The sequence below is a fragment of the Prionailurus bengalensis genome, chromosome E2 (assembly GCF_016509475.1).
Source record: "Prionailurus bengalensis isolate Pbe53 chromosome E2, Fcat_Pben_1.1_paternal_pri, whole genome shotgun sequence".
Classification (NCBI taxonomy): domain Eukaryota; kingdom Metazoa; phylum Chordata; class Mammalia; order Carnivora; family Felidae; genus Prionailurus; species Prionailurus bengalensis.
Genome location: NC_057352.1, coordinates 61,172,498 through 61,193,418, shown reverse-complemented (window position 1 = coordinate 61,193,418; position 20,921 = coordinate 61,172,498). Strand labels below are relative to the sequence as shown.

At 68.6% G+C, this 20,921-nt stretch overlaps 1 protein-coding gene across 1 annotated transcript in view; it reads left to right on the top strand.

Annotated features, from left to right (window-relative positions):
- The window catches only part of PIEZO1 (piezo type mechanosensitive ion channel component 1), a 53,692-nt gene that overhangs the window by 19,075 nt on the left and 13,696 nt on the right, over positions 1-20,921 (top strand). The window contains 19 exon segments of the mRNA XM_043599878.1: positions 7,054-7,149; positions 11,584-11,706; positions 12,595-12,637; positions 12,778-12,916; positions 15,536-15,704; positions 15,837-16,050; positions 16,161-16,332; positions 16,434-16,547; positions 16,631-16,724; positions 17,442-17,542; positions 17,826-18,086; positions 18,587-18,698; positions 18,842-19,020; positions 19,101-19,249; positions 19,334-19,516; positions 19,892-19,998; positions 20,100-20,260; positions 20,405-20,581; positions 20,783-20,908. Coding sequence (XP_043455813.1) covers positions 7,054-7,149; positions 11,584-11,706; positions 12,595-12,637; positions 12,778-12,916; positions 15,536-15,704; positions 15,837-16,050; positions 16,161-16,332; positions 16,434-16,547; positions 16,631-16,724; positions 17,442-17,542; positions 17,826-18,086; positions 18,587-18,698; positions 18,842-19,020; positions 19,101-19,249; positions 19,334-19,516; positions 19,892-19,998; positions 20,100-20,260; positions 20,405-20,581; positions 20,783-20,908 — 2,720 coding nt within the window.

The window sequence follows — 20,921 nt, the reverse complement described above, 5'->3', positions numbered from 1 at the left end:
GTGCTCCGAGGTTCTGACCTCTAACCCTGCCTTCCTGGCCTTTCTGTGACCGCAGATCTTGTCTCTAGAGGGTACGGGATGCTTGGATGGGGCCAGCTCACTCCCGGGCCCTAGGCCCACCTCCCCACCTTCCTCTTCCAGAAAGATCCAAACCTTTGGTCACTTCGGGTCAGGGTCTGGTCCCAGCTTGGGGACATGCTGCAGCCGTGGAGGCCGGCGGGCCCTGCTACCCGGGCAGCTCCAGCAGAGGGCAAGGGACAGCCCTTATGCCACGTCTGTCCTCCTCCTCCTCCTCCTCCCCCCCCACCCGCCCGCCCCTGGCACAGGCCAGCAGGGTGTTACGGGCTTCTCCTCCAAGCCAAGTAAGGCAGGGTGAGCACAGCCTGGGGGACAGCAGGCAGGGGGAGGGTGGCGGGGCTGGGACCAGGACCCCCGCCCTGGGTTGGCGGCTGTCACCTGGGACTCTGACCTCCCGTCCCTGGGCTCCACCTGGCCTCCTAGGGGCTTGGCCCTGCTGGCCGCAGATGGCAGGCCTGGAGGTGTGGGCCCCGGGCCAGGAGCCCCGGGTCTAGTCCCGCCCGCTGCCACAGTGCCCTGGGGACTCAGGCGACTCAGGCCCTGCCCAGCGGCAGCCCCTGGCATGAAAGGAGAGCCCGGGTCACACGTCTGTCCCCTTCCACGCTGTTCCCGCCAGGCTTTTCTCTTTGGGGTCACTTCACTTGTGAGCAAGTCCAGGACATGTGAGAATGTTCTCCCTAAGAGGAGGGGGACTCCCAGGGCCAAGGACCCTCCTGCGCGGGCAAAGGCCAACAGCAACTGGGCATAGACCTTTCCGGGACTTTTTGTGCATCTACGAGCCCGAATCGGGTTTCTGTTTCTGTTTCTCTCAAGAGGAATCCTGTGCGTGGACGGCCGGCTGCCATGTCCCACGGTGCCCGGCCAGCCCCCTCCTGCCACGTGCTGGGCACCGTGCCCACTGCCTCGGTCCCCGGAGGGGCACAGCGGGATCCCTGCCACGTAGCAGCCGAGGACGCGGGCACAGGGAGGCCTGTCCCCCGTAGAGCTGGGCAGAGCCACCAGATTTCAGACCTGGCCCTTTGGGTCCCATTTTCACCAGGGGGGAGACCGAGGCCCAGAGTGGGGTGGGGACGAGTTTGCTTGTCCATGGCGCTCTTCCTCCCAGACCACTGGGCTGGCGGCCTCAGCCCTTCTCCCTGTGACCCAGCAGCCCAGCCGGGGTGCTCAGGGCCTCACCCCTGCAGGGCACAGCTCGCAGAGGAGGAAGTGCCCCTCCCTCTGCCGTCCCGGCCTCCCCTGCGCCCGCAGCTGCCCCCTCAGACCTGCTGGTCCCGCACTGGCCCCCACCCCCCACCCCCGGCCCTTCCTGACCTGCACCGAGGGTCACCTGGGCCTGCACCGTTTCCGAGTGGCAGGGTGTCAGCGCCGGTCCCCGGGAGCCCCTCAGCTTCCTCACCTGCAAAGTAGAGGCAGCCATCCTGCCCGTCGTAGGTGCCCGGGACAGTGCTGGCTGTGGCTCGTCCACCCCGCCCAGGCCCCTCGGCCTCTCCCTGGGACACTGTCCTTCCAGCTTGTGACACTGGTGTGGGCTGTGGCTGGAAGTCAGAGCCCCCGCCCCGTGTCAGCCGTGGCGCCCGTGAGCCCTGGTCCCCGTGCTCACGCCGGCCACCGCCTTCCCACCCTGCTCCGCTCTGCTTGTGTCGCCGGCCTGTGGCTCACTGCTCAGCCTGGCCATGTTTGTTTCCTCCCCGCCAGTGGTGCCGGCCACACCCCCCGCAGGGTCACTGAGGACCCTGCCGGCAGGTGAAGCGTCCGCCCGTCCCCCCGCCCCCACTTCGTGCAGACGTCTCGTCCACCCTGCTTTAGAGATGGGGAGGCTCGGAGCTCCGGCTCCCTCAGGAGGGAAGGGGTGGGGAAGGTCTGGGCAGTCTCCTGCCACCTGCCACCGGCCAGCCCCAGGGGACAAGGCCCAAGACCCGGGAGCCTGATCTGCAGCGTGGGCCCAGCGTGGGCCTCCAGGTGGCGTGAGCGGAGCAGTGTGTGATCGGCCCCGAACCTCCCCTCCCCTTCCTGACCTGCACCGGCCGAGACCCCACGTCCCTCATCCACAGGCCCAGCGTCTGGTGGACCGCTTGCTGGGTGGGACTTCAGGGCTGTGCGGGGCTGCGTGAGGGTCTGTAAAGGGTTAAGCATGCGCTGGCTCGTGGGTGAGGGGGCCTGGCAGGAGGGAGTCCTTTCCTGCCGGGCAGGGCTCTCTTCCCCCCACCCCCAACCTATTGTTCCTGGCTCAGGAAAAGGCATATTTCCCCCATGAGGTCACAGGCCAGCCAGAGCTGCTCTCTTGGGGAGGTGGGAGCTGCCTGGGCAGAGCGGGGGCCCTGTCCCTCCAGCCGGTTCTTCCTTCTCTGCTTCTCTGGGGCTGACGGGCACCTCCTCCACCCTTCCCCGAGTCTTGGCCGGCCTTCAAGGCCAAAAGAAATGCCACCTCCTCCAGGCCGCCTCCTCTGCGTGCACAGGCACAGTGAGGCCACGTTCACGGCACTCAGCCCGGCAGCCTCGATGGCCGCACGGAGGGGCCCAGAAGGCCCGGATGTGGAGCCAGGAGTCCAGAACTAAGCCCCGGTCGCCACCACCACGGAAGCCTTTCCTCTCTGAGGCCTGCGTCCTCCTCTGGACGGAGAGCATCGCGAGCGCTGGCCTGAGTTCCGCTGTCGAGGCCGGTTTGCCTGTGCTCCCTTGCTGGCCTCTTGCCCCGTCCCCGGTCCCCTGCTCCCAGGGGAGGGTGGCCGGCCCGGCCCGGACCCCGAGCCCCCTCTGCCACTCCGCCCACTGGAGGCAGCGGGCCCGGCTTTCCCCCGCTCACGTCCCCTGGGCCGGCGTCACCCGCCCGCCTGGTGCCAGCTTCGGCGGACGAGTGAGGGACGGCAGCCGGGCCTCTGCGAGCTGGCACCCTGCGGCGGGCGGCCGGCCGAGACCTCCCGGCACCCGGGAGCCTCGTCGGTGTGGCTGGAGACGCCGTCTCCCACCCGGCTGTCTGCGGAGCCCAGACCGGACCTTCTGCCGGGCAGATCGCGCGTGTTGAATTCCGGGGCCGCGGTGGGTCCCTCTCGGGGCCGGGCCACCCGGCAGTGCCCCACCGGCCGCGCCTCTGGCTCTCCATCTCCGATTTCCTGCTTCGGGCAGATAAGCTTCTCAGAGATTCTTTCCCTTCTGCTCAGCCTGGTGTGGGAGAGGCCGGGGCCGTTTCCCACACTCTCAGGCTCCGGCCCGCCTGGCCCTCAGGTTCTGGTTCCTGACATCCTTTGCTGAACTCAAATGTTTATTTTCTTATTTTGGTAAAAGACACAGAAGACAGGGGCGCCTGGCTGGTTCAGTCGGTAGAACATGCAACTTTTTTTTTTTTTTAAATGTTTATTTTTGAGAGAGAGAGAGAGAGACAGCACGAGCAGGGGAGGGGCAGAGAAAAAGGGAGACACAGAATCTGAAGCAGGCTCCACGTGAATTCAGGTCCCATGTCGGGTGTAGAGATGACTTAAAAAAAATTAGGGGTCCCTGGGGGGCTCAGTTGGCTCAGGTCACGGTCTCTCGGTTCATGGGTTCGAGCCCCATGTCGGGCTCTGCTGACAGCTGGGGGCCTGGAGCCTGTTGCGGATTCTGTGTCTCCCTCTCTCTGCCCCTCCCCCTCTTGTGCTCTCACTCACGCTCTCTTTCTCTCTCAAAAATAAATATTAAAAAAAAAAAAGACCCGGAACATGAAATTGATCATCTTAACTGTTTATTTTTTTTTTTTAACGTTTATTTATTATTGAGAGTGAGAGAGAGACACAGAGTATGAGCAGGGGAGGGGCAGAGAGAGGGGGAGACACAGAATCGGAAGCAGGCTCCAGGCTCTGAGCGGTCAGCACAGAGCCCGGCGCAGGGCTCGAACTCACAGACCGCGAGATCATGACCTGAGCTGAAGTCAGTCGCTCAACCCACTGAGCCACCCTGGCGCCCCTAACCGTTTTTAAGCGTGTGGTGCAGTGGTTCAGGTGCAGTCTCCGTGCTGTGCAGCCGTCCCCACCACCCAGCCTCAGAACTTTCCATCTTCCCCAAACTCCGCATCCAGGAAGCACCACCGTCGCCTCCGCCGTCCTGGCCTCAGGGTCCTGCTCCCCTAGAAACTGCTTCTGCCCCCGGGAGCCTCAACCCGCGGCCCCGTGCCCAGGGGCCGGAGCAGGGGAGCCTCTGGGAGGTCACGGGGCGCGTGGTGGGGGAGGGGCCGAGGACGGGTGCAGGTGGCCGGGGTGTCGGGACGACGGACGTGGCTTGGCTGGGACGAGGGAGTGCCACCCTCTCTGGGGAGCCGTGGCGGGTCGCCGTGGCTCAGAGAGAGAGAGAAACAACCTGGGGGCTGGGAAGTGCGGCCCTTGGGGCACAAAGAGGAACGTGAGGAGCCTTTGCCGTAAACGCAGTTCCCTCCTGCCTCTTGGGCCGGGTCGGATGGATTTTTTTTAACGAAAATGTGCGCTTGCTGTACAACGTCGTATTTCTGGTCGAGCCGGTGCCACGGCCAGTGTGTGATGGAGGGGGCGGTGCCCAGGCTTGGGGCGGCTCCGGGTGTGGAAGGTGACCTGGAGCGCCCCCCCCCGCCCGGGGTTCCTGGGGCCTCCGCGAGGCTGGGGTGATAGGAGGGGCTTAGTCAGCGGTGGGTGGGACAGACTCGAACCCCGGCCCTGCACCTGGTCCTCCGTTCAGTGTGGCCCTCGGATGACCCTTCAGGCAGGACGTGCGAACCCCGTCGCACAGACGTGGGAACAGAGGCCTGGAGCTGCCCACGGCTGCACGGTCAAGGGTCTGCCCCCCAGGCCGCGGCCCCTCCTGCCCTCCCCCGCAGCTTCTCTGCTTGCCCAAGGTCCTGGCCTGGGGACAAGGCGAGGACAGGGGACAGGCAGAGGTGTGCGCAGCCCCTGCTGGTGACCACAAGCCTGGGCGTGTCGGCAGGTTCCCCGGTGGCTGGCGTCTCAGCGGCCTGTGTTCTCTGGGAGCCCCTCCTTCGTCGCGGCCTCCAGGGGTAGGAGGAGGGGCTCCAGCTAAGGCCTGTCTGAACAGCAAGGGGGGCAGAACGGACCCCGGAGGAGACCTGTGCCCCCCCCCCCCCGCCCCTGCCCCAGGGAGGAGGGATCTCCGTCGCCACCTGGTGACCGGAAGGTGCAGACCTGGCCACGCCCCCAGGGGGCCCCCCTGCTCCAGACGAGGCTCAGGTCAGGTCAGTGGCCTCCCCCCCAGGCACTGTTATTCTAGCCTATCCTTTTCCCAGAGCAGATGCCACCCCTGCGCCCCCCCCCCCCGCCCTCCCCCAGGAGGCGGTCTATGCAGCCAGATGGGCAAGTTCAAGTCGGCTTGTTTGGGCTCTGGCTGTCCACACGGCTGCCACCTGGACGTCCGAGTCCTTGCGGGGTCGCGGCTCACGCTTGGGGGCCGGTGGGGGGGGGACAGAGAGTAGGTCCCGGGACAGCTTGTAAACTCTGCCTCTGGTGGGAAATAGAGCGGGCTCCGTCGGCTTAGCCACACGCGTCTGAGCCGCGAGGCCGGGTTGCTCAGGAGGGGACGGATTCGTGGTAGGTGCCAGTGCCCTCGCGGGCTGCGCTGTCCTCCCGAGCCGCTTGCCGCCGGAGGTGGTGGAGGAACGGGCGGCAGGGACGGCTCTGCCCCGGGGGCCCCTCCGGTGGTGCCCACCTGCCCTGCCAGCCCGCTCTCGGGCACCCCAGGAAAGGCTGAGTGGGCCCCCGATCCCTGGCGACGACACCCACATCAGGACGTCATCCCCTGACAGGCCTTGGTTCCCGGGGCCCGGCCCGGCCCCGGGTCCCCCGGCCCCCCGGCCGCCCTCGGTCAAGGTAGCGTCCAGCTGTGCCGGGTGGAGGGCGTGGGGTCGAGGGCAAAGGCGGGGACAGGCCGTGGGCACACGCGCGGCTCTCAGAGGCGGAGACAGGAGCCAGGCCGCCGGCTGGGAGCCCCACGATCCCGCTCACGGAGAAGTGGGGCCGAGAGGCCGTGGGGTGGCCGGCATGTCCCCGCGAGCACGCGAGTTAGGGCTCTGAGCGCTGACTGCGGAGGTCAGTTGTGCTGTGTGCACCTGAAACTGTGGAATTTGACAAAGGAACGAAAGTCAGCCACGTTGTCACTGTCCGCCCGTGGGGGGGAGGGCACCCCTCGGTGCCCCTGAGACACGGGCGGACAGGACGAGGCCCCAGCATCTGCGGGAGAGGATCGCAACGTGGGACGTTGGTAAAAAGAACTAGTTGTAGGAGGACACAGTGTGACATTGTGTGTGCTGAGTGACAGGTGACATGTGTGGGGACATGGCGTGACAGCGGACATGTGCTCTGACGGGTGACACGTGTGTTTGGGGACACAGCGTGACAGTGGACGTGTGCTCTGAGCGACAGGTGACGTGTGTGGTCTGGACACGGTGTGACAGCGTGAATCCTGAGCGATGGGTGACGTGCCACACGCTAAGTGAGGTTGCTCACACGTGGAAGGAGGCAGCCGGTCTCACACGGTGACAAGCAGGCAGCGTCTGGGGGGGATGCTCTGTGGGGGCCGTACCGAGGCCCGGGGTTAGAGCGATGCTTAATGGGGATGTCCAGTGGGCTGGGGGGGGGTGATGTTGGGGGCTTGATGTCGGGGGGATTATGTCCGGGTGATATTTAGGGGGTGAAGTTTGGGGTGACATCTGGGGGGCTGTGTCTGGGGGTGAAGTTTGGGGTGACATCTGGGGGGCTGTGTCTGGGGGTGAAGTTTGGGGTGACATCTGGGGGGCTGTGTCTGGGGGTGAAGTTTGGGGTGACATCTGGGGGGCTGTGTCTGGGGGTGAAGTTTGGGGTGACATCTGGGGGGCTGTGTCTGGGGGTGACGTCAAGGATGGTGTTTGAGGGGTGATGTTGGGAGGCACTCTACAGGGCGATCCTTGGGGGGCGGCGTCTGGGGGCGTCCGGGGCACGGGCTGGGCGCCCCGCGTGGCTGAGCTGACCGCCCTCTCCTCCCCTGCAGCCTGCCTGTGCCGTTTCAACGCCCTGTCTCTGGTCTACCTGCTGTTTCTGCTGCTGTTGCCCTGGTTCCCGGGCCCCTCTCCGCACAGCGTCCCAGGTAAGGGCTTGCAAAGTGGCTCCTGCTGGGGGGGGGTGTGGGGTGGGGGGACTCGTCCACAGGACCAGCCGGGCCTCCAGGGGCCGGGGTGCCGCGTGCTCCCCGGAGGCCCCGGGCAGTTCAACGGCCGGGTAAAGGAAGCGTGGTCCCAAGCTCCGTTGTTTTCCATTGTCGACCTTTGGCTAAGTTCACAGTCTTTTCTCTCGCTGTGTGTTCTGGGGTCTTGGACGAATCCCCCCTTGTCCCTGGGGCTTCCCGGGCACTGTGAGACGGGCCGTCTTCCTGCGGGCTCCCTCTCCTGTTCCCCGCGCCCCCCCCCCCTCCCCGAACCACTGTGCCCGTTGAGGCCGCGGCCAACCCCTTATATCCAGCCGCCCCTGCCCCCACCCCCCGAAGTCAGGCTCTTGCCATCTGCGCGAGCTCCGTGGGGTTCGGGTTATCACCAGGCACCCTGTCGTGTGGGTAGCTGGGCACTCGAGGCCCCGTCTGGGGTCCTGAGCCCCTGGAGGGTGGGCACGTAGTCTCCTGTGTCCACCAGGCACACAGACGTGGGGAACCCGGCAGGGGCTGTGCCCACAGGAGGGTCTGGAGGCGGGCTCACGGCGCGGAGCCATCCCAGAAGGCCGTCGCCCCGTCTCGGGAGCCCCGTGCGGGAGGGCAGGCAGGCCCGCTGTGAACAGGCGCGGACCTGCAGCCAGGTGACACGGGGACAGATGGAGTCCAAACTCTCACCCTGGGCTCCTGCCTCCTCTGTCCGCGTGCATCAGTGTCCATACCTGTCCCAGCTGTTCAGGGAGGGCAGCGCTCAGGGACCTGCCCCACAGGCTGCTCTGCCTCCCGTGGGTGGGAAGGTCCTCTCGGAGCTGGAGGGGGGACGGGCCCCCGGGCTTGAGTGAGGGTCCCCGGGAGAAGCGGGCTGTCAGCAGCATGATCGCCAGCGCCCGGCAGAGACGGGTGAAAAAGTAGCCCCAGCCGGGCCGAGGTCCGCGTTGGCCGTGACAGCTGAGGACCCGTGAAGGGAGGCAGGCCACAGGTGCCGCCTTCTGAGGCGCCGGGTGTAGCTGCTGGCTGCTTCCAGGCCTCGGAGGCGTCTGAGCCTCTTGTGGCCACTGGAGCACAGCCTTGTCCCTCAGGCGGGGGGTCGGGAGACCAGCACGGGCCTCGCGGGCCGGCATCAGTGTCACGGGCCCCGTTTCCTTCTGGAGGCTCCCGGGAGGATCCGTTTCCTCAACTTTCCCGGCTTCTAGAGGCATCCACGGCCCCTCCCTCCGTCGCCCAAGCCAGCAACGGCCCGTCGAGTGTCACCTCGTCACGTTGACTCTGGCCCTCCCGCCCCCCTCCACCGTTAGGACCCTGTGGTGACACTGGCCTTCCCTGGGGATCCAAGGTCAGCCCCTGTTTTCAGGTCGGCTGCTTGGCAGCCTTGGTTCCCCTCTGCCCCGTAAGGAAGCGTGTTCACAGGGTCCGGGGATTGGGGTGTGGACATCGAGGGAGGGGGCAGGTGTCATTCTGCCCCCTACAGGCTGGCTGGTCACCCCTCCCTAGCCTGTGACATCTGGTCCAGCTCAGGCCGCAGGGTCTATACCTCCCACAGGTCCTCCCCCGCCGGGCGCCCCCCTCTTCCTCCCATCCGTCCGTCAGGCCCACCATCCGTCCACCCGTGGAGCCAATGCCTGTATTCGCGGGCCGCCCGATGGGCAGTGGGGGGAGGGGTCCACTGGGGAAGGGGTAGGGAGCGCTGCGGAGACTTTCCTCCCTGACGTCCGTCTGTCCATCCGTCCACCCTCAGCGGCCCTTCAGGAGCAGGGAGGCTGCCTGGATTTTCCGAGTGGGAGAGAGGAAAGCAGGGAGGTGCCGGGGCGCCTGGCATCGGGTTAGGGCTGGCTCGGAGGCTGGACATCTGGCGGAAGGTCTGACGCCGCCTGGGCCCCGAGGGTGCTGACCCCTGGCCCCGTCCCCTGTCCCTGTGCCTGGGGGTCAGGGCCGGGCCATCTGCTTCACATTTAGGGACTTGACACCTGTCCCGCCTCAGGACAAAGCCCTCCCCGGGGCTGGCCCCGCCCTGCAGGTACTCCTGCCCTCTCCCTGGGGGTGGATGGCGGTGTGAGTCCCCAGGGACTCCTGTCACCCTCCTGCCGCCTCCTGTGAGAAGAACTTCCTTCCCAGGGCTCGGGGCTCAGGCTCGTGAGGTGCCCCCTGTCCTGTCTCCTTCCTACCCCCACCTCTCTGGAGCCTTCTGGGTGTGACTGCGGGCGCTCCTCCCCCAGCTTCTTAGCACACTTCCTGGAACATCCCCAGGAGCCGCTCCAAGGGTCCCCCCCCCACCCCAGCCCCGTGCACCCAGGGGCCGGGTCCCATCAGGAGAGGGGGCGTCTGCCAACAGCTGGCCCCAAGAGGGTGTGCGAGTGAGGCCTTTGGGGGTGCGGTCGGTGGGTGAGGAAGGAAGGCCCAGAGGGCTGAAGGGCGGCGGTCGACAAGGTACCCTCCCCGCTGAAGGCAGGGACGCCCCACAGTGTGGGGGATGGAGCCGCCGCTCTGAGGGCGGTTAGGGGGGCCGCCAGCCCGGGATTCATGCTGTGGGTCAGATTCTTTGTACAAACCCCCTCTGGGAAGCCCCTCCCGCTGCCTCTGCCCCCCGGGTCCACAGCCCGCCAGCCCCACTTCCTGGAGAGCCCGACCCCCTGGTCCTTTAGGGTGGGTGGTTTCTGCGCACCTCTCCCCTGCCGTGGACACGGTGGGGGTCGCGGCCTGTGTGTGCGGGCCTTGAATGGCCGGGCGAGTGGCGTTCGGGCCCCAGGACAGGAGCTGGCGGCCGGGCCCCCCGGCGCCCCTTCCCCGCCCGCTCCCAGCTCTCGGGGCCCAACCTCACAATCCTCAGGGGTTGTTCCTCTGCCCGCCCCACCCCCGGCGGGTTCAGGAGCCCCTCGCCCGCCCCCCACCCCTGCCCCGTCCTCCCGCCGCCCGAGCCGAGCTCAGGTGGGCAGTGTGGGAGATTGTCCAGGTTGGTCGGTGGTGTTGGCCGGATGCACCGGGCCTCCTGCCCCTCCCGCCCCTCCCCGCCCCTCCCACGTCTGGCTCAGCCAGCCCCCACCTGGCAGGGAGCTACAGCCCCACGGCCAGCGCCCTGGCCCCTTTGGCTTGGTGGTGGCCTGTGGTCTGGGACACGGCGCGCCCACCCGAGAAGTGAACTAGGTATGAGGCGGGGCGGATGACGAGGGGAGCGGTGACAGCTGGCGCTTTGCCAGAGGTCCAGGAGGGGCCGGACGGGACGACGGGCGGGGGCGGGGGCGCCCTCCCGCCCAGGGGTCTCGAGCCTTGGGCTCGCCCCTCTGTCGCCCGGGTTCTTGTGTGAGCGAGGAGCCCAGCAGCCTGGCTCTTGAGGCTTCGGCTCCCGTAGCGCCCGAGGCCAGCCTGGGCGTCCACGGGGGCGACCAGGTGCTCCCCCACTGCCTCCTGGTGGGACCTCCTAGGTGTGCAGGGGAGGGGCTGCCCGGGCGAGCGGGGCAGAGGGGAGTTGGCGTGCAGGGAAGCTCAGCCTTCTCAGCCCCTCGCCCCTGCAGGCTCCTGGCAGGGGGGCACAGCGGTGGCTCCCCGCAGGCTCCCGCACGGTGCCCACAGGTAGCCCGACCCCTCCTCCTGACGGGAGGCCCGTGGCCTCCCCCTGCTCTTGGCGGGGTGCTCTGAGCAGAGCCGGCCCGGCCAGGGCCGACCGCCAGACGTTCCGTTCATTTTCCATTTCTCCTTCCCAGTGCTCCGCGGCCCCACCCTGCCCTCCCCTCCGCTCACCCCTGCCCTACCGAGGGTCGGGGGCCGGGAGGGACCTAGAAACGAGTGTCAGCGAAGCTGTCCAAGTCCTGCCTGGGCCGCCCCCGGGAGCCCCTCGCGCCCTCTGAGTCTCAGCCAAGTGAGGTGGGGCAGAGCGTGGGCAAGGGCCGGCCCCGGCCTCCCCGGCGCGTGTGCTCACACGGGCACTCCAGGGGTCTCACCCGCTGGGCCACCCCTGGGCGAGGGGACACAATTGAGCAGGGGCTCCGAGCGTGCCAGCCTTGGGCAGGAGAGACGGACGCCTCTGTCCCCGAGCCAGGGGTCCGCTGGCGGCACAGTGAGGATCTGGGGCGAGCCGCGCACAGCCCGAGTCCTGAGACGGGGCTCGAGCTCCGCGTGTGGCCCTCACGGTCTCCGTTCCTTGCCCGGAGGGTGAGCTGCTCACCGCTCAGAGCAGGGTGACCCCAGGGCTCCACGAGTCCTCCCCGGGCGCAGGGTCCGGCCCCGGTCGTGGGGCCACGTCTCTCCACGGGGCGCTCGTGTGGGCCTGTCCCTGCCCGAGCTTGGGGTCTCCTGGCCCGGCTCCCAGACTCCGGTGGGATGTGGGTCCCCCAGGACGGGCGGAAGAAGGCCCTGTGCCAGCCTCGCCCCTGCCCTCTCTGCCCGCAGGTCACACTGGTCGCCTCCTCCGAGCCCTGCTGCTTTTCAGCCTCCTCTTCCTGGCAGCCCATCTGGCCTTCCAGATATGCCTGCACACCGTGCCCCGCCTGGACCAGCTCCTGGGGCCAAGCTGTGAGTTTCCACTGGGACCTGGGAAGGGGGTGCCCGGGACAGCTAGCTGGGGGCCAGGGGAGAGGGAGGGGATACCGCGGCCCCAGGAAAGGCCGGCCACCCCACCTCAGCAGGCTTTGCCTAATATGGGCCGGCCCCTGAGCCCATCCACGATTTCTGTTCAGCCCACGTGGCCCGTGTTAAGAGCCAGTGACACTTGGCCTGGGGCTGGGCCGAGTGAGGCATGGTGCTAATTCTGGACCCCGAAATCTGGCCCTCGGGGCAGCCTTGGCCTTCTAGATCCTTCTCTCTGTCAGCGTCTTCCTCTGGCACCTGGAAACGTGGCCGTGGGCACCAGGGGCCCTCACTGCCCTTCCCCACCTCCGCCCCTGACCCGGGCCCCTCATCCTGCGGGCAGTTTGCAGCCGACACCCACCCTCCTGGCTCCGGAAAGGAGTGGCCTCAGCGCCCTGGACTCCAGACATGTGAACCGCAGGCGCCCGGTCCCCACAGCTAGCGTTGCCTGGCTTGGCTCCCCCGCCCTGCCCGGGCTCCTGATTTCGGGCGACTGTGTCCACACCGCCGTCCAGAAGGGGGTGTGGAGCGGACTCCAGGGCCAGGTGGGCGCGCCGGTCCCGCTGCCTGGGAGACGGGCCTCCCACGCGGACCCCGAGGAGCCGTGGCCTCGGCTGGGCGTTTTGAGTGCCCAGCCTGGGCTCCTGGCTGCGAATCCCCACTCTGCAGACAGACCTCCGGGCCTTCGGCCCCCTGGCTTTGCCTGGCTGAGCCTCAGTTTCCCTGCTAGTAGAGGCAGCATTTTATGAGCAGCCCAGAGGCCAGGTGTTCGGTGATTCCTGGCAGGGCCGTGGGGCACCGCCTGACCCTGTCCCCCCGTGCCTCTCTCTGCAGGCAGCCCCTGGCAGATCCTGTCCCAGCACGTAGGGGTGACGAGGTAAGCCCTCTCCCTGCCTGGGGCCTCCAGGCCCTGGGGTCCCCCCTTCCCTTCCTGTCCCCACCCTCACCCCCCCACCCCCCCGCTGCCTGGCACCTGCCCTCCTGACCGATCGGTGGGCACTTCCTGCCCCTTCTCAGGCTGGACCTGAAGGACATCCCCAATGCCGTCCGGCTGGTGGCCCCTGACCTGGGTGTCCTGGTGGTCTCAGCCGTGTGCCTCGGCCTCTGTGGGCGCCTGGCACGGGAAGCCCGGCGGAGCCAGCCCGCCCAGGAGCAGGTGAGGGCCGTAGGTGGGCCGGGTGCCCACGTGCTGGGGGCGGGGCTTCTTGGTCCTTCCGGCCGTTTGAGGACTCTGCGACTGTTTCATTTTTATACAAACGTGCACTTTTTAGTTTAAGGGTCGGTGTGTCCATTGCGGAGAGCTGAGGCCTCAGGGGTGAGGGAAGGCGTGTGTCCCGTTCCCGGGCCGAGGGGCTACCCTGTGAGCCCCTCAGCCTGTGTGTTTGCCAGATCCGGTCCTAGGAGGGTTCCATCTCGGGGGAACTTGTGGGGATCCCACGCGTGTCTGTGCCTTAAGAAACCGTTCCTGGAGGCCACGGGGCAGTGGGGAGTCAGCAGTGCAGGGGGCCGACCTCCTGGCCGCCAGGGGGCACCGAGGGTGGGTGCCACTCCCGAGGGAGTGTCGATGGCCTCTAGGTGGGGGGTGGCGGAGGTCCTGATCTAGAGACTGTCCTTGGGGTGTCCTGCTCTGGGAGCTTTCCCTCAGCATCAGGCGTGAGGGTCAGGGCCCCTAATGTCCCCCACGGCTGAAGCCTGAGTGCCCTTCTGCCCCCCACGAGGGCTGTGGTCTCGAGCCCCACCTGGCCTCCCACACATGGCCTCAGCCTTGGAGCGGCAGGGCCCGGGCCCCGGGGCTCCGTGGGATCTGTGATTGTCCGGGACCCTGGCACAAGTGTCCCCTGCCAGGGAGGCCCCAGGGCCTGTAGGCTCCTCTCACCCACCTCTGCAGGTCAGGGGTGACCCAGGCTGCCCTGCCCCCACCCCACGGGGCCAGGCTAGGATCCCACTTTCAGAGGGTGTAACGGAAGCCTGGAGGTCAGGTCGCTTTTCCAGGCACTTGTGGCGGTCGAGCCAGGGTTGGGACCACCCTGCCGCCTGCCCTCGGGTCACCCTTCTCCTGGCGACCCCTCTCTACTCCCACAGGCACGTGGGCCCCAATGAGCCGCGGATGGGAGCCACTGTGTGGGCCCCAGGGACACTGTGTGGGCCCCAGGGAGCCACGGGTGGGAGCCACTGTGTGGGCCCCAGGGAGCCGTGGATGCCTCCGCTTTCCTCGTTGGCGGAGTCAGGGCTTCCTGGAGGGCTTCCTGGAGGCTTCAGACTCGATCCTGAAACCTGGGGTAGGACAGGAGGGGGCCAGCCACCCATGTTGCCTACACCCTCACAGCACAGCGCTGCCCTGGTCCCTCGGGGGGCCGGACTCCGGTCTGCCCAGCGACCGGGACAGGTCACCTTCCTGTGGGTGTCCTCGGTGGCACATGAGAGAGCCTGTGCCGTCTTGCTGGCCGGGATGGCCGGTGTAGACAGACCTCAGAGCGAGGGGCTGGGGGTACCCTCCGCAGGCGTGTCTTAAAGCCCAGAGCCACCCACACGTACGCGGGACAGCGTACGAGTGCGGCCGTGCATCCTGACACGATGTCACGTGCCTCTGCACGCACGCTCTGAGGGGGTGGCGCAGGGGGAGGGACAGAGAGAGGAAACTTGTGCTAAGCCTCCTGTGGCCGCCTGAGGGGCCTGCCGAGTCGGGGCTGGAGCCAGGGCTGGCCGGCTGGACGCCCCGAGCACCTGCCTGTCCCCCCAGCGGCTGCCGCCGTCCCCCCCTCGCAGATGTTGACTCCTCGGAGGCTGGCGGACACTTTCCCAGGGCCTCGGCCAGCTGTGCGCGGGTGGGAACGCAGGCCTGGCTGCTGTGCCTGCCCGCGAACGCCTCCCCCACCCCTCAGGGCCCTGCGCCCCCTGCTCTGAATTCTGGGGTCCCAGCTGTCCCGCGCCCCAGGTCCCCCTGGGATCACTGCTCAGGGACTCCTCCTTATGGCCTCCCCACTCCCTTCCTGCCCTGTAAGGGCAGCACCTATCTGATCCCACCCCCATCTGGCAGACGGGAAACAGACTCAGAGGTTAGGTGACTTACCCAAGGCCTCACAGCCAGGAGGCACGAGCTGGGACACGAGCAGGTCACCTGGCTCCTGTGTACTTAGTCTGGACGCCGAGGGCCACCCCCTGGGAGAGGCCCGGGCGTGGCATCCAACGTGCAGGTGGGACGTGGGGGGAGCGGGGCTGGGCGTCCAGGAAACGGCTCCGTTCTGGGAAACCTTTGAGTGGAACCGGGGATGGAGGCCCGGTCTCTGTGCGGCCTGGCGGTCCCGCCTGCCCCTGGCTCTCCAGGAGCCCCACAGGCAGCAGAAAGGGACCGGGGTCAAACCGGGTGCCCCTCACGGTCTCCTCCGTGCCCCCGTTTCTCTACCCACGAGGAAAGTGCTGCTTCAGCCACAGGACCACGAGGCACAGACGTGAAGGTGCTCCGTAAACTGTGAAGGGCGGTGACATGGTGTATTTTCCCTAAAAATCAGCAATCGGGCCTCTCAGGACCCAGGGGCTTCGAGGGCGTGTGCAGGAATCTGCGGGGCCTGCCCTGCCCTGGGGGTCCCCCTGATCTAGAAAGGGAGGTGAAGAGGCACTTGCGGGGTTCCGGAATAACCCGGGGCCAGCCGTCACCACGGGCCGGGCCCGGGCCCCACCTCCAGAAGAGCCTGTGAACTGGAGGGAGGCTTCCTCCCCGCTTGTGTGGCCCGAGTGCCGTGCACCTGACCTCTGCCCCTCCCCACAACCTCGGCAGGACGAGGAGAACAGGGAAGCGGACGCCGGCTCCCCGGCGGGGCCTCGCGGAGCCCCCGTGCCGGCCCCCAAGCAGAGGTCTCGGCTGGCCACCCGGTTCCAGGTCACGGCCCACTGGCTGCTGGTGGCCGCCGGACGGACGCTGGCCATCCTGCTGCTGGCGCTGGCAGGTACCCGCTGGGCAAGGGGCGGGGGCCCCGGCGCCAACCAGCACGCGGGGAGGGGTCTCGGCAGCCCGCCGGGCTCCCCACCGGCCGCCACGTGGCCCGGACCTGACGCCTCCGCCCCGTCCCGTCCCGCAGGCATCGCCCAGCCCTCGGCCTTCTCCGGCGTCTACTTCCTGGTCTTCCTGGCCACCTGCACCTGGTGGGCCTGCCACTTTCCCATCGGCCCCCTGGGTTCCAGCACGCTCTGCGTCATGGTGGGCTGCTTCAGCGCCGGCCACCTCATCTGCGTCTACTGCTACCAGACGCCCTTCGCCCAGGCCGTGCTGCCCCCAGCCGGCATCTGGGCCAGGTGAGGCCTGCCTGCGCCGGCCCCCTCCCCCCTGCCCTCCCCCCCTCCCCTCCCCTGGCCTGGCCCTGGCTTCCCGCGGCCCGGCTCAGCGGCTCGCCTTCTCTGGGCAGGGTGTTCGGCCTCAAGGCCTTGGTGGCCTACAGCAACTGCTCCGGTCCCAACGTGCTGGTCCTCGATACCAGCCACGACTGGCCCGTGTACGTGAGCCCCGGCGTCCTGCTGCTCCTCTACTACACCGTGACCTCACTCCTCAAGCTGTGCACACACCAGCCCCTGGACCAGGTGGGTTTCCTGGGCCAGCGCCCCCCCCCCCCCGGGTTCCCCCCCCCCGCTCCGGGCGGCTTGCTGGGGCCGGGGGCTGAGCTCCGTGCCGGTCCCCGCAGAGGAAGGAGGCGGCCGGGCGCGACGAGGAGCAGGAGGTGGAACTGACTCACGTGGATCAGTGGCCCCAGGGCCGGGCCGGGGCTGCGGCCACCAAGGAGGAGGGCGCCGCCCAGGTAAGGAGCCCGCGCCCAGCCGTGGTGCCGGAGCCTGCCCGCCCCCCGGGCTCGGCTCACCGGGGCTCGGCTTGCCTCTGCAGCGCGTGCCGCCCACGACCACGGGACCAGATTGGGAGACCGACAGCTGCACCGTGCACGACCTGACCGGCCACAGCCCCGTCCGGCAGCGCCCCCGTGAGTGCCACGCTGCCCGTGGCTGCCCGGGGACGCCACCTGCCGCAGGCACGCTGGTGCTGCCCCCTGGTGGCCGCCGGGTGGTCTTGCCCTGCTGACCTCTCCAGCAGTGCCGTCTGGGCCCCCCCGCCCCCGCCCGGGGCCAGGATGTGGGGTCAGGCCACTGTCTGAGACCTTGCCGGACCTCCTGGTGTCCCACCCCCTCCCCACTTGCCTCCCGGTTCCCAGAGGGCTGGACCGCGCCCCGTGTGCTGGCCCTGCGTCCAGGCGGCCAGCCGCCTCCTGGGTGGATGTGCCTTAGAGCCGTGTCCACAGCGGCCCCGTGGGGAGGGCGGGGCGCTTTTCTCTTTCTCCTGAGGCTCGATTTCCATTTTGCGCGAGGCAGGAGGCGAAATCGCCGGCCTCCACAGCTGGCTCCCCGGGGACTTGCCCCGCGCACAGAGCCGGACGGGAGTCGGGGCCATTTTGTCCGACCTGTCCTTTCACAGTCTTGGAAACAAGATGTGGAGTGGGGTGAGGACTGCCCCGGGTCCCGCGACACGCCGGGGACAGTGTCAGTCGGGAGTCCGGTCCTTTGCCGGCGTTTTCTGCCCCCGCTGGCCACCGGCAGAATTATTGGGCAGAGTCTCCTGTGGGTGAGGGGCTCCGGCCTGTTGATGTTGGAACTGCCCCGGCTGGGGTCTGGCCCTCTGGTGACCTCTGACCCCCACCCCTCAGTGCACCCCAGGCTGTCGGAGCCTAGAGACGTGTCTCCCCTGCACGGTCTGGGCCATCTCATCATGGACCAGAGCTATGTGTGTGCCCTCATCGCCATGATGGTAAGGAGCGGCTGGCCTGGGCAGGCCCGTCCGGGGGGGCCCTTGCTGCTGGTTCCCTCGTGATGTTCTGGGGGGGGCGGATGGCGGCCTGAGTTCCGCAGAACCTGGTGCCTTGTTGCCAGAAACGGAGCCGTGGCCTGCTGGGCCCAGAGCCACGCCATGGGTGCGTGTGTGAGCGTGCATATGGGTAGCGGGTGGGAACGTGCGCCCCGTCCCCGGGCCGGCGGGCGAATGGGCTGGGTGCTTGCCCCCGGCCCACCGGCCCCCCGGCCCCGCCGTCCAGGTGTGGAGTATCACCTACCACAGCTGGCTGACCTTCGTGCTGCTGCTCTGGGCCTGCCTCATCTGGACGGTGCGCAGTCGTCACCAGCTGGCCATGCTCTGTTCCCCCTTCATCCTGCTCTATGGGCTGGCGCTGTGCGGGCTCCGCTACGTGTGGGCCATGGACCTGCGTCCCGAGCTGCCCACCACCCTGGGCCCCGTCAGCCTGCGTCAGCTGGGGCTGGAGCACACCCGCTACCCTTGCCTGGACCTTGGCGCCATGGTGAGTGCGCGCGGGGCCTGCGCTTCCCGCACGAGCACCCGTGACGGCGCGGAGTCCGCTGTCCGGCTGTCAGCACGGGGTGCCCTCGGGCCGATCCATAGCGGTGACCAAACAAGTGTAGGGGGGACGAATGATGACCCTGTGTCATCGGGGGCGCTGTCCCTGGGTCCCTGACGCGGGTTCCCCTAATGTCATATGTCCCCCCGGCGTCTGGCCCCCGGTGCCCCGTCTGCGTCCCGCACACCAGAGTGTCACCGGGTCCGGACGTCTGTGCCGGGGCGTATGTCGTCCCGGGAGCTGTGTGCGTGCGCACGTACGCGTGCCCATGTCCACGCCCGTACGCGACAGGGTCCGACTGTGCCCCCGGGGAGGCAGGCACGGGCACCAAGGGGCTATCCCCTGGGCCTGGGTCTTCGCGGGCCGGCCCTTGGCTGCGGGCGGGGCGCCGGGCCGCCGGCCCTTGGTGACACCCCTGCCCCGCCCCGCCCCGCCCCGCCCAGCTGCTGTACAACCTGACCTTCTGGCTCCTGCTGCGCCAGTTCGTGAAGGAGAAGCTGCTAAGGAAGGCCAAGAGCGCTGCCGGCCTGCTGGGGGTCGCCGTGGCCGACCCAGGTGAGGGGCCGGCCGGGGGTCGCCGCGGGGGTCGCCGCGGCCCGCCGAGGTGAGGGGCGGGGGGCGGTCAGGGAACGGTGCCCCCCCCACCCGGCCCCGAAGCCATGCCCCGGCTGCCCCCCCACCCCCGGCCCGGCCCGCAGAGCCCACGCGGACACGGACGCTGCTCCGGAGCCTGGGCGAGCTGGTCACGGGCCTGTACGCCAAGTACTGGATCTACGTGTGCGCCGGCATGTTCGTCGTGGTCAGCTTTGCCGGCCGCCTCGTCGTCTACAAGATCGTGTACATGCTCCTCTTCCTGCTGTGCCTCACGCTCTTCCAGGTAGTGGGCGGGCGGGGCCGGGGGCGGCAGGGGCGGCGGGGGGCGCCCCAGGCCGGGCCTCACCGCACGCCGCCCGGCAGGTCTACTACAGCCTCTGGAGGAAGCTGCTCAAGGCGTTCTGGTGGCTCGTGGTGGCCTACACCATGCTGGTGCTCAGCGCCGTCTACACCTTCCAGTTCCAGGACTTCCCCACTTACTGGCGCAACCTGACCGGCCTCACGGACGAGCAGTGAGTCGGCGGGCGGGCGGGCGGGGGGCGCGTCCCGGCGTGGGGCCCTCCCCGGCCCCGTCTGACCGCCGCCCCTCGCGCCAGGCTGGCGGACCTGGGTCTGGAGCAGTTCAGCGTGTCCGAGCTCTTCTCCAGCATCCTGGTCCCCGGCTTCTTCCTGCTGGCCTGCATTCTGCAGCTGCATTATTTCCACCAGCCCTTCATGCGGCTCACCGACCTGGGGCGCGCGCCCCCCCCTGGCGCCCACCTCCCGCGCTGGGCTCGAAGGTGCGCCCGCCCTCCACGGCCGGCCCCTCTCCCTCCGCTGCCTCTGGGCGTGCGGACTCGGGTGCAGGCTCCCGGGGGCCCGGGGTCTGCAGCGTGAACCGCCCCCCCCCCCCCCCCACAGACACCCGCACAGGGAAGGGCCTCATCCCCCGGGAAGGGACGGAGGCTGCTGGGTTCGGACGGGAGGGCCCGGAGCAGGGCGACGGCCTCAGCAGCCCCCTCGGACACGGCAGGCCCACGGTGCCGGGTGTTCCTCCGGCCTTCGGGTCACGGGGGCAGCACATCGGCCGGGCCCCAGGGGAGGCCTTTGTCAGTCCCGGGGAGGGCGTGCCCCGGGGTCTGGGGCGAGGAGTGACGCCTTGGGGCCCACCCTAGGCAGGACGCGGTCAGCGGGACCCCGCTGCTGCAGGAGGAGGAGGAGGTGGCCAGGGAGGAGGGACTGAGCGAGGCCGGCCCCCAGCAGGCCGTGCAGGTCCCCGAAGGTGAGTCAGACCGGCAGGCGTGGGGTCCCTTCACCCAGACCCCTGCGAGCCCCAGGCCCGGGGACCCTGGTCCCCGAGCCCTCACGGCCCCTCTCCCACAGCCGCCGCCAGCAAGTGGGGCCTGGTGGCCGAGCGGCTGCTGGACCTGGCTGACCGCTTCTCCGAGGTCCTCACCCGCGTGCAGGTGTTGGTGCGACGCCTGCTGGAGCTGCACGTTCTCAAGCTGGTGGCCCTGTACACTGTGTGGGTGGCCCTGAAGGAGGTAAGGGAGGGACAGGGGCGTCTCCTTTTTCTGCAGTGGGGTCCCCTAGAGGCCGGGACCCTTGGGTGGCAGATCGCAGGGCCCCTGGGGAGGTGCCGCTCCATCTGCCCCCCCCCCCCCCCCCCCGGCCCCCCTGCCTTCCAGGTGTCGGTGATGAACCTGCTTCTGGTTGTGCTGTGGGCCTTCGCCCTGCCCTACCCCCGCTTCCGGCCCATGGCCTCTTGCCTGTCCACCGTGTGGACCTGTATCATCATCGTGTGCAAGATGCTGTATCAGCTGAAGGTCGTCAGCCCGCACGAATACTCCAGCAACTGCACCGAGGTGTGTGGGCGGCTGGGCCGCGTGGGGGAGCCCGCCAGGCCTCCTCTCTGTTCCCCTCCCCTCGCCCCTGCCCGTGGCCTCCTCGTCCCCTGACGCCCCGTCCCTGTCCCCACCAAGGTCGGTCAGAGCTGGTGCGGGAGGGTCCCTGGGGTGGGTGTCAGCTCCCAGGTGGGAACAGGTGCTGATTCTCCCCTCCCCCAGCCCCTCCCCAACAGCACCAACCTGCAGAAAACGGAGATCAAGCAGTCCCTGCTGTACCGGGGACCCGTCGACCCTGCCAACTGGTTTGGGGTCCGGAAGGGCTTCCCGAACCTGGGCTACATCCAGGTGAGTGCGGGGC